The sequence below is a fragment of the Lathamus discolor genome, chromosome 14, assembly GCF_037157495.1.
Source record: "Lathamus discolor isolate bLatDis1 chromosome 14, bLatDis1.hap1, whole genome shotgun sequence".
In the NCBI taxonomy this organism is placed as follows: Eukaryota; Metazoa; Chordata; class Aves; order Psittaciformes; family Psittacidae; genus Lathamus; species Lathamus discolor.
This window is the reverse complement of record NC_088897.1, coordinates 10498713-10513865: the sequence shown is the minus strand read 5'-3', so window position 1 is coordinate 10513865 and position 15153 is coordinate 10498713. Positions and strand designations below refer to the sequence as shown.

At 48.5% G+C, this 15153-nt stretch overlaps 1 protein-coding gene across 5 annotated transcripts in view; it reads right to left on the bottom strand.

Moving 5' to 3' along the window:
• SLC43A2 (solute carrier family 43 member 2) overlaps positions 1-15153 on the bottom strand; it is a 32093-nt gene that overhangs the window by 5319 nt on the left and 11621 nt on the right. For all 5 annotated transcript variants that reach the window (XM_065694743.1, XM_065694741.1, XM_065694740.1 and 2 more), the window contains 8 exons: positions 9777-9869; positions 8855-8988; positions 8217-8419; positions 7693-7836; positions 4141-4279; positions 3568-3700; positions 2572-2645; positions 795-918 (listed from right to left, as the gene is read on the bottom strand). In XM_065694743.1, coding sequence (XP_065550815.1) covers positions 795-918; positions 2572-2645; positions 3568-3700; positions 4141-4279; positions 7693-7836; positions 8217-8419; positions 8855-8988; positions 9777-9869 — 1044 coding nt within the window. The remainder of the gene's footprint in view (positions 1-794; positions 919-2571; positions 2646-3567; positions 3701-4140; positions 4280-7692; positions 7837-8216; positions 8420-8854; positions 8989-9776; positions 9870-15153) is intronic.

Here is a 15153-nt window from a genome sequence, read left to right as displayed (position 1 = left end):
CTGCAAGGAAGGAAGACAAAACACACTCAGGCAGGCTGTGAATACAACCCAGTCACGCGTGCCACAGTGTCAGAACCCAGCCCATGTCACTCAGCTGTGGGCAAACTGGGAGCCGCCCTGCTCAGTGTATTGACAACAACCTCCACAGGATTACATTTGCACTGCTGTGCCCAGAGCACCACGTGTAGGAGCTAAATGCTGCAAGAGTTGGAGGCTCTGGATCATGCCTGCAATAGTTTTGCTCCACAGAACAGGCAGCAACAGCCTACTGGGGTGGGCACATGGGGAGAGTCCTGCTTTCTAGGCTACAAGACCCTCCCCATGTCATGATTTTATTGAGCTGCCCAAACTGGCTCTCATCAAGACAGAATATTAGCTCTACCCTCAATAGTCACTTGGCTTTTCAGACATTAGCATCAGCAACCCCGAATTTCCTGGTAATCAGAGGTAATAGCTCACAAGGGAAAGGGTATTTCTATGGCACTAAGGTCCACACAGATTCACTCGCTTTTACTTCACAGGTTTTGACTTGCCACACTAACTGTTAACGTAAAGCACGCCTGCAGCCTTCTCACTCCCTTACTATACACCAGCATAAGGGTTAATGGTTTTCCCTCCCAGAGAATCATTACCCACACACAGGGAAGTCTCTTGGACAGCACCAAGGTAACAGCAGACTAAAATTCCAGCTGGTTTTAACCTTGGTCCATGCCCAGGAGTCTTTTGTTTCCAACAAAATGAGCCCAAATCATCTTAAACACTAAGCTTTGACATTAAGTTTGAGAAGAACTTGCCCAGAGAGGGTCTCCTTCTAAAGGTCCCGTCAATGCCATGAAAAGAGGCTGCTGCAGAAGGGCGAAGAGGGCACTGATCAACGACTGCAACCCTGTCAAGCTGCCAAACTGGGTAGAGGGGTATCTGTCAACAGAGAAAGCAGCATTATTATATGTCACCTTGACTGTTCACATCACCCCGGTCAGATTACATTCCCAGTCAACTCCCACAACACAACACAGACCCCACACATGCGTAATATGAAGAACTTCTCTCCTCTGGACTCGCGTATAACTACCTCTTTGTATAGAGTGTGTAGCTATACCCCATGGTGTGCACAGTGCCTTTCTCTCCAGACTATTCTGATCCTGAGCTCTCAAACTTAAGTAACATCAGATCTAGCACTTGTTTTGTTTCCCAGCTGTACTGCAGGCAGGTGGAAGTGCTTATACAACTACTGTTGCTATTGCAAAGGGACAAGAGTGTTGACATTTACAAGCTAAAAGCAGGGCCTCTTTATCCAGATGATTGCATTTGTGGCTGAGCAATCACTGTCATCTGGTCGTAACAATTTGCTCCCTGTAGAAGTGAGTGAAACCTGCACAACAGGTTGGTGTGTGTTTTTCTTTTTAGAGGACAAGTCTGGTCCTAAGTGAAACTAAACAACACTGTTGATTGGGAAGTGCTGAGTATCAGATACTGCTCATGGAAAACAGATTTCAGGGACAGCCAAACATCGTTCTCTATCCGTGACTGAGCAGTGTTTAAAAAGGGTCAGGTTAACCTAAGCTTGGAAAGAAAGAAGTGGGTCCAAACCTTGAAATATTCAAAGAGGTCACCCTCAAAGCAAAAAAGCCTCAGTGCAGGAAGTTCCAGAGTTGCAATAGTCAAACAGGATTAGTGTAGAAGCAAGAGGATATGTACAGCAACAAGCATTTATCTTGCCCAAGACAAAAATATTTCACTTCTAGCTGCCAGGGAACCAAAATCTTGTGTGTTTTTGAAGCAGAATTTTAGGCTGGTTTTCTAGTCTGGATTCCCCAGACACTGGGACTAAAACCCTTGACAGAAGGAATCTGGGGAGTCTCTATCCATAGATATTCAAAACCCAATTGACACAGTCCTGGGCAATATGCTGTAGCTGACCCTGCTTGAACATGAGGGTTGGACTCAGTGGTCTCAAGAGGTCCCTTCCCATCTCAACAATATCTGAAGGATAACAGCTTCTTTCTGTTCCTCAGGACAGAGGGGCAGATCTATTCTCAAAACCAAAACCATTGCTTCATAAGGAAGAGAGTATTTAGATTCAGCTATTGATAGTTTGGTGCATTGGAAACAGGATGGATGATGTCCTGGGAAAGGGAGTGGGCATCACTAATGGGATCTTGAGCAATGCTTTACCCATGTGATTTCAGAGCAGACCAGTAGCAATGTATTATGTTAATGTTTTACCCAGACGCATAGCTACTCATTATAAGACAAAAAAAGCCTTGGAGTTTTTACTATATAACCTTAGTGTCAATAGCCTAGTGTCATACCCGAGGCCTGTTTACAGCTGTTCCTGTCTCATTGCAGTAGCTGTGCCAAAGGGATTAGCTGTTTCTGAACAAGGAAAACATCAGCTAGGACTTCAGCCCAACTATTATCATAGCGAGTGGTGACTGAGGAAACAAGTTGCATCATTTTTCCCCTCTGACCACAAGACTTCACATCCTGATCCCCCTCTCACGTGAGCAGCTTATCATCCCAAACCAGTTTACCTGGCCAGCCATATACTGTAGACAAGCAGAGACTTACACAGCTGCATAGAGGCCTCCCACAGCCGAGTGGATGAATCCTCTCACGATGGTGTGCAAAATGAAGGAAAGAATCTGGAAAGAGAAGCAGAAAGGTGTCACATCCTAGATCCCACCTGGTTGTACCATACCCCAACGTAACTCTCCTAAAAGCTCTTCTCCTTTCTAGTACAAAGGTGGGCTCAATGAACCCAGAACCAGAACCTCAAAGATCAGCACGAGAAGTTTGTATTCCTAAAAGCTCTGCTTTTCTATACTTAGCGAAGGCCAAGATGCAGTGCCCACTGAGGTTAAGCACACACAAGATCCATCTCACTTGTAATGTCACTGCTGCAAGGACATGTCCCAGCAACCCATGGCTGGTGTCACAATCCTTCCCGATTGCTCTCGGGGATGGTTTAGTTAATTTTCCACAAGTTATTGCAGACAACACGTAGGCATGAGCAAACTGGCTGTTTACCTGTGTCATAAAGGCACGTTGGAGGATAACATCAAATCCCTAAAACTCCTCCACCAAAACCAGATGGTGCCACAAAGTAAATATTCTTACAGGTTTATAATCCCACGGGTACCATTGAGCGCAGCATCTGATGCAGGAAGAACCTGCTGCACAGATCAGTGTCATGCTTCTGCAAGCTTTCTAACCATGAGCAGCTTATGTCGAGCCCTGGTTAAATGCACCCACACTGCTGGGAGGATCTTGGTAGGGAAGTATTTGCGGTTACACAGCTCGAGTGTGAATAAATGGTGCATCAACTCTGACATTTTAACTACAGCTGCTTCTTTAGGCTCCCCTCAAGGGATGTAAACTGCATGGTACTGCTTGGTTCAACTCTTAACACTGGGGTTACCCAAGGAGTACAGAAGTCTCCCAGCCCTCCTCCCTCTAGCTGGTTCTGCTGGCTCACAGGACCTCCTGCCACTGTCCTGCCTGTCACTGTGCCAGGACACACACACACCAGCCCCTCCATCACCCCCATCCGTTTGGCCTATTCACCTGCAGGGGTAGGTTGGGAATAAGACAGGTGATTCCAAATCCAACCAGGAGGACGTTTGTGAATGCAAAGGCATTGGTGGCATTGGTGATCTTCTGGATCTGACGATCGCGCTTCTTCTTTTTCTTGTCACTTCTGGAAGGACAGCAAAACCCGTGTTACAAAAAGCACGCTCAGCAGCTACTGGAACTCACAGCAAGATTCTCCATGTATCTCATCAACTCTATCTAAATGGGTTTGGCTACAGGTCTGCCTAAGGGGGTGGTGGGGTCTCCATCAGTGGAAGCTGAGGAACATCTAGGCAATTATGTCAGTGCTGTTACTCTTACTGTTTGGCTAGAAGGGAAGTCTGAACCTCCCCTTGCTATGAGTTAGGTCTGCTCTTCTTGACTGATCTCAGTGGACATGGAGGGCAGTCTGGTCCTTTCCTCTGCAATTATCAAGTCTTCCTTCAGGCTTTCTTTCTATCCTGAAGAACCAACATCCTTTCCAGTCCTTCATCACAACACACATTATGCAGAGCAGAGGGGGGCCTGCTACGCGGCTGCGTGTCCCGTGTGGCGCACACTACGCACTGCTCAGCGTTGCTCTCCTCAGTCTCTTCTGAGCCATCATCGCACTCTTTCAGCCTCCAGTCCATGATGTATCCGATCACAGGCGCTGTCAGCAGGCACAGCAGTTGCAATACCCCAAAGATGGAAGTGTAGAGAGCCACTGCAGGGAAGAGAGATTTAAGGAGTTGTCAGTCCAAGTGATACCATAGCAGCAATAGAAAAGAAACTGCTCCTCCCTACAGATCACCTCTCATTAAGAGCTCAGACCCACTCTACTCACCAACTACCAGGCCGGGCTTAAGGACACGAGGTACCAAAGCCCCATTCCATCATTTAGGCTCCCAGAGGCATGACATTAGAGTGGACATACCAGGCACACTTGCTTCAACCATTGTAGTGATCCTGCATCAGCCCAACAGCAGGTATGGCTCCAGAAACGGGGTGCAGCTACTGCTTAATGCCAGTGAGGTTTATGTTGGTTCGAACCAAAAGGGAAAGTTCTTACAAGCAACACATCCTGCACAGCCAACCCTGCATTAGTCATCCCCTCTCCTGCCTCGCTGGGAGCTGCAGTTACATCTTCTCCAGCCAGGAAGCTCCAGCAAGGACAAGCCAGGCCAGGGAGGTGAGGACTAACCCATTTGGTGCTGAATGGGCAAGTCTGGAGGCAGAGGAAGGGGAGATCAGCAGCAAAAATACCTACAGCATCATTAAAAACTCAAACTGACGATAACTCCCCTTGTGTTAAAGATGGGAGAAGCATCTACACAGCTTGCTAAGGGCAAGCTGATGCCAGCAGACTTAGAAGAAGCCATCCCCTCCTGTTACTGAACAGTTCCCCCATCCTGCAGCGCTGTTTCCACTTCCTCTCCGCAGCCCACGTGATGGGTTTGGGCATCACACAGCAGTGTGGTGAGTCACTGGTGTACCACAGCTCTGGAGGAAGGATTCTGAAACTGCCCACCTCAGCACAGAGCGTTCACCAGCTACAGCGCTGAGAAAAACAACTAAGAATGTCAGCTTGTCCCTCCCAATGCATTTCCAGACCTACCCAAAGAACTGGAGCCGGGATTTGTACCAGAGTTATCTCGGTAATGGAGAGAAGTTTCCAACAAGCCTTTCTCTTAAGCTGCTGCAGCACACCCCAGCAGGGCACCTGATGATACTTTCCTGGCTCCAGTTGCTGGCACAGGAACCAAGAGGCACTTCCAACCCCAACCTCACATTCATGCCCCCATTACCTCCTCAAAGGCAAGGCCTGAAGTGGCCCCACATCCCAATCTCATTATAGCAACTGCTGTAGCCAGGAGAGGCAGGTGGCATCACCCTCTACAAGCACTCCTGGAGCTGGTTTGCTCTTGTCTGGTTATTTTTTAATAGAGGGTAAGAAGCAAGCCATGCTGTCATGCTTTGGCCTCTTCATGCCATTCTGAACACTTAATCTTGGGCTCTAAACAGCAAGGTCAGAAGCCAATGTGAAGCAGGGAATGGAATCTACGGTATCAGCCAAAAAAGACGATATTAGCTCCTATAAAACTGGGCCTCCTCAATCTGTCTATCATCTTAAAAAACATCCTTTCCTAAGGAGAAATAAAGCAAACAATACCTAGCAAATACCACCAGAAGTAGATAGGACAGAAGCAGAAGCCTGACTAGAGCAAACAAAGGGTGCACACGTGGGGACAGCCCTTTACATCCACTGTTCTACATGTCTTTCCCTCAAAGTTCTCCTAAGCAAGCACCTCATACAACCCAAGGTCTCCAAGTATTACCAGATTTGAAGGCAAGGTGACAATTCAGTAAAGATGCAGCCAGATTTCAGCTTCTAGCCATCAGGTCTACCCTCTCCTGCCTGCCTTTAACAGTTACAGGATGATTTACAGAACTACCAAACTCCTTTGCTTCTCCCCCATCTTTTGGGGGTTTTTACATGCTGACTGCTCTGTCCATGTCTAGGTTTTACAACATGGTCTAAGTCACCATAACTGCTTCAAGGACACGGTGCCCCACTGCAGCTTAAAAGACTTCACTTCCCGAGTGATTTTCCCCACATCCTTCTCTCCTGCTCAGGAATATTCACGTTTCCTTTGACCATCACACTTGCAGGATTGACTCAACTCTCCCCTTCCCTTGCTGAATGCTCCCAAGAGCAATTGCAGGTGGAGGGAGCTCTTTAAACAAAACCATGTTCAAGTAAACAACTGCAAGAAGAACAAGGAATGCAAGGGAGCAGCATCCCACCCTCTCCTGATCTGCACAGATGACAGTCCAGAGAGCTCCACATGCCTTGGAACTGCTCTCACAGCCTGACGCTGCTGCGACTAGACAATACCACTGTTTTGCTGATGCTATGGAAACACTAAGACATTGGACTGCACTGTGAGCCCAGGCTAATGCAGGGGGAGGAGAGGGAAAACGGGAAGAAATCTTAAAGGTGGCACAGAGAAAATGCAAGACACCCAAGGGACAATCCCTTTAATAACAAGGGAACTTCATCTAAAGAGAATTGGCAGCACATATATAAGTCTAAAATACCAAGGAGGGAAGGAGAGGGGGGAAATGAAAGAGAAATAACCAAAGCAAGCCAGGGGAAAAGGGGGGAAAAGGAAAGAATCCGGGTGGAAGAGTTACAAGGTAAGCAGAAACCGAAGCAGTGTTGGGCAAGGCAGGCGGCGTGGAGTTTGTCCTGTTTACTGTTTCATGTCTAAATGAGCTCTTGAGCCAGGAGATAAAGAGCTGAATGCTGCAGGCTGTCAAAGGCTCAAGAAACAAAGCGATTCAGGCAATGCCAGGCCACTTGGAGTTTCCCAGTTTCCGTCCCTCCCCCAGAGCTCACTCCTCTTTCCAGAGGCGTGCCTCTTGATTTATCAGCTTCATGCAATCCAGATTTAACAAGTCCAAACTGGATCTTACTACAAAGGACACACACACAGGGGCGGGGGGAAAAAAAATAAGGCTAAGTCCTGTTTTGCAATCCTGCGTATTTTCAACAACAGCAAGCTAATGTATTCCTTCCCGTTTGCTCCGTGTACTCAATCAGAGCTATAAATACAAGGCCAGGGCAATGAGTGCCCCTGAGCCTCCCCAGCACACAACAAGCTGCACAAAACAGCCCTGACTTCACTTCTCCCACCCGCAGCTGCTGGGCTGAGACACCTCTCAGTCCAGCCATTAGTCACTGGAGTCAGCTACGCCGTCCTTTGTGCTTGCTTAGGATAACCAAGGCAAACACCTGATGAAATAGGCTTTCCCATGAAAACAATTATCACAGCGCAGCCCCAGAGGCTGCTTTCAACAGCCCATCTGGGGAAATAACATGGAATAGGGTTTTAACAGGCACAGGGCTAAAATTAGCTTGACATTCAAGTGTCTACCTCCCTGCCCTGCTGTCCTGGGCTAGTTCCAGCCTTCCACTAGACCCTACCAGCAGCTGTCAGCCGCACTCTGACACCACTAATGGCTATACACGGTGTATCTGCTGAGTAATCAGGCTTGCTGGCCTCCTATAAGGACCAGGTCTAGGTCAGGTCCCACTTCCAAGGAAGCGGATCAATGTTTTCAGGTTAACCCTACCTTGATCTTTATCTCCAGACAGAAACTCAAGGATGGTGTTCATGGCTCCCATGTAGAAGATGAGCCGCAGCTGAGTGACACACATGGTGATAAGGCTGAGCAACAAGATAGGACTGAAGACACTCTTCATGAAGGACGGAGAAGCTGCAGAAGGAATAACAGAGTCTCTGAAGAAGGCAAAAGGAAGCTTCAAACCATTTACTTTTGCCATACCACTGAGTAAGGAAGGGCTTGGTCACGATGGCAACAGTCTAAGAGACAGCAGTGACCATGCACTGTCCGTCTGCAGCCACACCAATCACCCACACTGTTGTCCCCACCGCTGGCAACACCATATGGTACATTTAAGCAAGTATATAAGGACAGGATTCCCTATATAGCTGAGCTTGTGTTTAAATACTGGTGGTTGGCACATGGCCCTGGCAATGCACAGGTCACGTATATCTCTTACAAACAGGTCTGGAGCCAACAGAGAGGCCAAGAGGCCTTGGGCCAACACAAGCATCCCACTCCTAGAACCACACCTGCATTGTCAGGCTGGCACTTCACTTCCAGGTCCACTGTGGACAGGCAGAGCTTGTTGTTCTCCTGCAAAGCTGTCGGCTCCTTGGGGCCCTTCATGGAGCTCCCCACGCTGAGCCGGCGCCCCACGGTCGTCACTTGCTTGTAGAACTGTTTCCCAGTGATTTTGTGGTCAAATCCCAGCCAGCTGAACTTGATTTTCACCCTGTTGGGTAGCAAAGAGCATGAGAGCTGCAACCCAGGGCAAGGAGTCAGAGGCAGTTAAAGCTGCAGGATGAAAGGCTATGCGTGGATTTAATGAGCTAGTTTCCATCGACAAGCCTACAAATGGTCTGGATCCAGAGCACAGAGATACTTCCCCAGGGCCAGTTTGGCATAGGTCAATATAGAAATACTTGTGACTACTGACAGATCATTTTTCCTTTGTAATTCCTATGCTTTGGAAAGTTTCACTTCCCACAGATATCCACCAGTCAAGACATAACGCTAATGGCAGACGTAAATCCTCAGCCTAAGAAGTGGCAGCAATAAACAACATGCAAGGGAGTTCCCTGTCCACCACTCCAAATGAGTTGTGAGAGGACTTCCTAGAGGATTAAGAATGGGATCAGCCCTCCAGGCCAGTCTAGAGGACACTTACGAATAGTCCATGTCTTCTGGTCCTGGGAAAGGCTCCAGGGGCCAGTTGAAGAAGCAGTTGAGGAAAACTAATCCTGCACAGCTTGCCCAGACCAGCAGAATAAGGATGAAGGAGACCCCAAAGTCATATATAACCTGGAAATCACAAGAGAATATGGTTTTGGCTGTAAGAGCAGAACGATACTTCAACAGTCTTTGAATGAGGACTGAGAGGAAGCAGTGGGAAAGAACATCCTACATTTAAAATGGCTTTAACTCAAGTAGTAACAAAAGCCAGGTTTGTGACATGCAGGTTTAGGAAGAGAGGTGTATGCACATCTTTAACAGCAGTTATAGCTGGAATAACATGCATTTGTCCTTGGAAAGCCAGCAAGAACTTCCCTGCCCACTTGAAGCTCACCTTTACTATATCCCCTTTATGTTAACTCTGCAATGAAACGCCTTGGTTCAGAGCCACTACTGCTCCACCAAGGCAGCCCAAGTGACCATCTCCTCTGTCCTTCCAGTGCAGTTTGCTCACTCTGTGTTCAAAGCCAACCACCATTAACAATCACACAGATTAAATACACATGGGTATTAAAAATACATCTATATATACATTCCTCAGAGCATAAAAACCCCAATCTTTCATAAAAAAAGATCTTTAGTTTGTCAGTTATTTACCACCTTTAAAACACTACTGTCTATTGGTAGTGTAATAGTAGTAATAGTGTCTATTATTAAGACCCTTCTCTTTGCAGTAGTTGTTGCATTCTTGTGGCCACCACTTGGGCAGTCTCTAACACAGAAGGGAACTGAATCTTGCAAATGCACATCTCCAAGTGGTTTAACAAAGAGCCCCTTTTTCCTTGCTGTATCATTGCTAAATGGTGCAAGATGCCAGCAAACAGCACCGGTCGTGAGTCATTATCCCACAGCCTCACCTTGATTCCTGGAAAAGTCACGGCAGAGGAAGCGTAGGAGCCAATCATCAGGGCAATGAACGTGGAACGGAGGTCACCGAACATGTTGGGCAGCTGGGGAAGGAAAAGATGGGCTGAAACAGGGAAGGGAAGGAGGCTTTCTTGAGAAGATATTGGTATTTAGGATTAAGACTCCCGGATACCACAGTCTGAAGCAGCCAGTTTTACTCAAGAATGACTTAGCTCATCAGGTCGCATTGAAGCCTGCAGCAGCAGGGAATATCGACAGTCCAAGAGTTATGGGCTTAATGGCACTGCTTCTTTCCAGACTGGCAGCATACTTGGCATCAGTTACCTTTAGCACAGGAGTGTTTGCTCTTGCCCTTGTGCTTTCTTTAAGAGCTCCTTACCCTAAGTCCATAGCCACCACCACCTTTCCTGGCCAAGTTCTTTTACACATCACCCTCTTTATACCAAAGAGCTGTTAGACACAGACTGTGATGGGTGCACACCCTGCAACACCTTGAGCTGCCAGGTTTGTTTATGCACCTTGGGTCAGCACCCAGAGCTTTGCAGTAGACCGGAAAGTTCCTGTTGCAACAAGAAGGAGCAGAGACAAACACGACCTGTGTTGCCGTTTTGAGTTTCCATTTCAAGCTAGGTTGCTGTCTCCTTCCATGAAGGCCGACTCTCTTGTCGAGAGGGGCTAAAGCTGGTTATTTCTGCATCAGCTGCATGCCCAAGCATACTATCTAGGAGGGAGGTGCAGGAAGGCAACCACAAACACTGAATATCCAAGGTTTTATTGCCTGGCGCAGGTCTGAAGCTGCTGAACTCTGCATCAAGCAGCAGGCAATAGCACCTCATGTTCCTGCCACCTCCCCACTTCACTGCCTGGGCTCCTACCAGGCATGATGGCATTGCTGAGAGCAGACCAGGCTGGTTCTGCAAGGATCTATTGGGAAAGCAAAGCTCTCTGTAGGCACAGCTAGAAGCAGCCCACAGCATCCAATTCTGCCACCTCCACACCAAAAGCACTCCCAGGCTGGCTCTCCAGCTCCTGCTTCCACTCAGGACCCAAAAGCAGAGTGCAGCAGGCAGAGCACAAAGACCTTCCCACCCTCTTGGGAAAGGAGGAGCTCCCCATTTTCCCAAACCACCGTAATTTAACCAGTTTCCATCACTAATGCTGGCCTGCAAGCTGGAGGTTACAGGGAGAAGCTCTGAAGTGGTAGGCTGAGAGCTTGGCTGCTACCTCCTGAAGCTGGTCAATGCACCGAGATTCTGCTGCAGGATGACAGCAGAATCCCCTCCCACCTCCTTTTTTGGGTCACTCCATCCTCAAATTCACATGGGCATCGCTACCACATCAGCCTCAGAGGGCCTCAAAGCAGGACACTGCGGGAGCCTTCTAGGACTAAAGGCATAACCAGCATTTTGTCTGTTTAGAGATGCTGCTGAGCAAAAATCATCCAGAGAATATCAGACGGAGCCTGAGCAAGCAAACGCTGTCATCACATTCCCCTTCCCCTGCTGGAAAACAAATCCATCTTTCCCAGGAGCAGCATATAAGGCAAGCAAATCTGGCTTGTGTCACGGCAGGGCCGGCGTGTTTACAACGCAAGTATTCCTGTGCAGGAACACTGGAGGATCCATCTGCCTGTTTATCATCCCTCTGTCTCACTGCAGAGCTTCCTATGCAGTGCAGTCTCCAGGTCCTCACATAACCCCGGCCAGGGAGCAGTACCAATGATGCTGGTGGTGAACCCCGAGCAGAGGCAGCAAGCACTGCACTGCTCTGCAGAGAGCATCCATCCCCACACCCAGCCCCGGATCCCTGCATGCGGGATTGCTGCCAACAGGCTGCTTTCAGGAGCTGCAGGCAGGAAACGGCAAAGGATCCAAAGGTCTGTTACCAGGCACCAAAAAATCTCTTCTTGGAAGCAGTGGCCTAAATACACACCCCAGAAAACAGCATCTGCAGAGCACAAGAGCTGCAGGTTACAGAAGAGCCGGTGGCTGTCACCAGGGCAGGGCACTGATTTAACGCCAAATAACCCCAACCTAAAGCAATCTCCAGCAATGACAGTTAACAGCAGGGAGCTGGGAGCAGGAGCTCCACAAACACAGCTGCTTCTTGGCTCTGGCTGGTTTTCCCCAGAGATCACAAAAAGCCTTTTTCCTAACACACAGCTCCCAGGTGGATCCTCCTGCTCCGAGGGTCACTGCAGACATAGGTATTAAAGCAAGCACGGATCTCCAGGAAATCCCAAATGTGCTAGAACAGAAGTCCTAGAAATGCTAAAGATTTCTAAAATCCTATTTGGCACCAAGCAAGCAGCCAGATGACAAAAAAAAGGACATTGGAGATTTAAGGTCTTCTCCAACCCAATCTAAGGGGAAACTGCCAACATTGAGCACTTGGGAGGAAAAGAAGTCTCAGCCTATCTGGAGGAGGAGAGGGGAAGCAAAAGGAACAAGTTGTCCATCCCTAGGCAGAAAAACAACTAGTAACCCAGCTAGTAAAATAGCACACAGTATCTGCTAAGCCATTTTCTCAGGCTGTCTTCATAGCACAAATCATAGGGAAAACCAAGCCACAGAGCAAGGGGCCTCTTTGTTTTCCTGCCTCCAAGAGGATCTGCCCCTCATTCTGATCCTATCCCACAGCCAGAAGGGATTCTTCCACCACCTTCTGGTACAACCACCCCAACTCCACAATGACAGAAACACAAACTCCTCCTGTTTAAAGGTCAGTAATACTCGATGTATTATTAACTTCATGCCCTGTCCGAAAGATAGTGACTTCATTTTGCCATGCCCTTATTACAGGTATGCAACCCTAAACTGATAAAACACTTCCTTCTTGCGGATTATTTTCTCATCTGTCCTATAATAAGTTTAAGACCTTAAATCTTCTTTTTTTAAGCAATTTTATCCACTTTTGCCTGAAGACAACCCCTATAACAAGATAGCACAGCAGTATTACCAAACCCAGTTCCCCCCCTCTTGCAAGGACTGTTTGGAAGAACAGTGGAAGGAGTCATGGGATTGAGAGCTAGACTATAAGGGAGTGGTGGTTTTGTCCAAGCTAAGCTTTGTTTTCCTTATCAGGGGTATATTTGGACACTAAAACTATGTTGTCCAGGAAGGCCTCAAACTGCCCTCGTTGTCCAAAGCAGATGGAAATTCCTGTTCCTGTTCTCCAACAAAAAGACCGCAAAGCCCTAAGTTTTCCGACTATCTCCAAGCAGAAAATACTCCCTACACAGAGATGCTCCCCTGCTCCGACTAAAGGGTAAAGAGCAAAGCAGCTGTGATTCTTTGAGAGGAAAACAGGGCAGAAACAATCTATCAAAGGCTCTTTGTGGTAATGTATCACACATGTTTGTTTCTCTGCATGAAATAGCTTCAGAGCAGAACCAGCACCAGATTCCTGCGTTGTCAGAGCCACCAACACGGATCTGTTTCCATTTCCCATCCTCACTCACATTGGTTCAGACCGAGTCACGAGGCAGAAATCTCCCCTCTGCATTTGAACAACAGGCACAGCCTGACCTTGTTCCCAGAAGCAGGAACACCGCCGCTCCCTGGCTCTCCCTCCTCCCCAAGCCACAACGCAAGGTACCCAAAAACAGCAGCTTGCTTTGGCTCTGCCTGTGCTTACATGATACCCAGGGGACCTGTTACTGAGAAAGCCTTTGAACCCCAAAGACAACGTGGAATACTGTCCCAGCATTCCTTAAAGATCCCGTTTATCCCTTTTATAGGCACTGGGGATCTCCTGCCCTGCCATCAGATTGCACCATGCCCATGCACGCTGGTATCCCAGGGAGCATCCCAACTCCCGCCTGGGGTGGCAGAGCAGCAGCTCACTCATCAGTGGGTTTGTCCTGTTTCCTGGAGCACATCAGGACACCCGTGGCAGGCAGGAGAAGGAAGTCACCTTGCTTTGACTCCTGTGTGCACGTGGGTGCTCGGCAGCCAGTGCCTGTGGCAGCCAGAACAAGCTCACTTGGCACCATGAGCTGCTCCGTGCTCACTGCCTCCATAGAACAAAGGTCCTTACAAAGGTCTTTGAGGCTCCTCTTTCAGTGCTGGCTTCAGCCTTCCCTTGGTACAGCGTCATCCCCATGTTCCTGCCTTGCCGTGCTCCCTGTCCGTGTGTGGAATGGACCCACAGGAGATCCCCACATCACTGCAGACACCACGAGCATCCCAGCTTGCAGGTAGAACCACACAGGGACAAAACAGGAAGCTGACAGTGAGCAAAATACACCTGCATTTAACAGCCACCACCACAGCTCCGTTATGATGTGGGGGAAGAAGTGCTCCCCTCCCACTTTAAGCTATTTATAATCACATTCACATGCCTCAGGTACCAAAAAGCCTTTGTACGGAGGCACAAGCAGCTACATCTGGATGCGAGGAGCCAGGCCTGAAGCCACCTCAGCTCTTTACAAAACACACTGTTGTTGAGCAGAGGGCATGGGCTCCACCTGAGGTCTCCCTGCAGGGACCCACAGCATCACTGCTTGCCCCAGACCTCCTCAAGGCTTGGATCTGTTCTTGGAAGATGTGACCTTTTTCCTGCTGCTGTACTTCCTTAGTGCTGTGGAGCAGGCTCACTAATGACAGAGTTAATAAGTAAGTGGCTTTGCTTACTTTTCCCGGTGCTAAAAGCCACAGTACAGCACATCCAATACATCTCAGCCCTTGCCCTTCCTCCTCTCATCACCAGTGGCTCTAAAATAACCCGTGACCCTTTAATAACCACTCAGAGAGACAACAGCAGCAGGGTAGGGAATCCTCTCTCTTCCGCAGCAGCACTGATGCGCTCCTCTCCTTGCTCCCATTCGAAGCGTGGCAGGATGACATTTGCCCCATAGTTCTTGGGAGCACAGCCAAGGCTTCCAGTGAAGAACACCACATGCAGAGCAAATCCCGACCTCTGCACGGAGCTTCGGAAGCTTGGTGTCTATGAAGGCAGCAGAAACCTCAGTACACAGTGATCTGTAAACCCCAGCCTCTGCCAAACTCAGGTCTCAGGAGCTCAGGCAGTGCCTGAGCCCTGTTGAATTCAAGGTAACCTCAACAGAAGGTTTCATTTCAATAGCAAGTTCAAGGTAATGCAGTCCAAATCTGAACGTTTTCAGTCGCAGCTCAAGAAGCATCAGTGCTTTGGGAGGCTTCCCACCCAGCCCCGTTTCATCCACGCTGACAAGGATCAGGGTAATGAGGTAGAAAATGAAGCAGCTGCTTGAAGGACAATAATGCCTCTGTCTCTGAGCAGAAAGAGCTCCAAAACAGACATCCAGCTGACAGGGGTTGACCAATGTTTGCAATACAATCCACGGACTCAACGGATCCAAGTGGAGCTGGGTGCGTTCAACAAGGC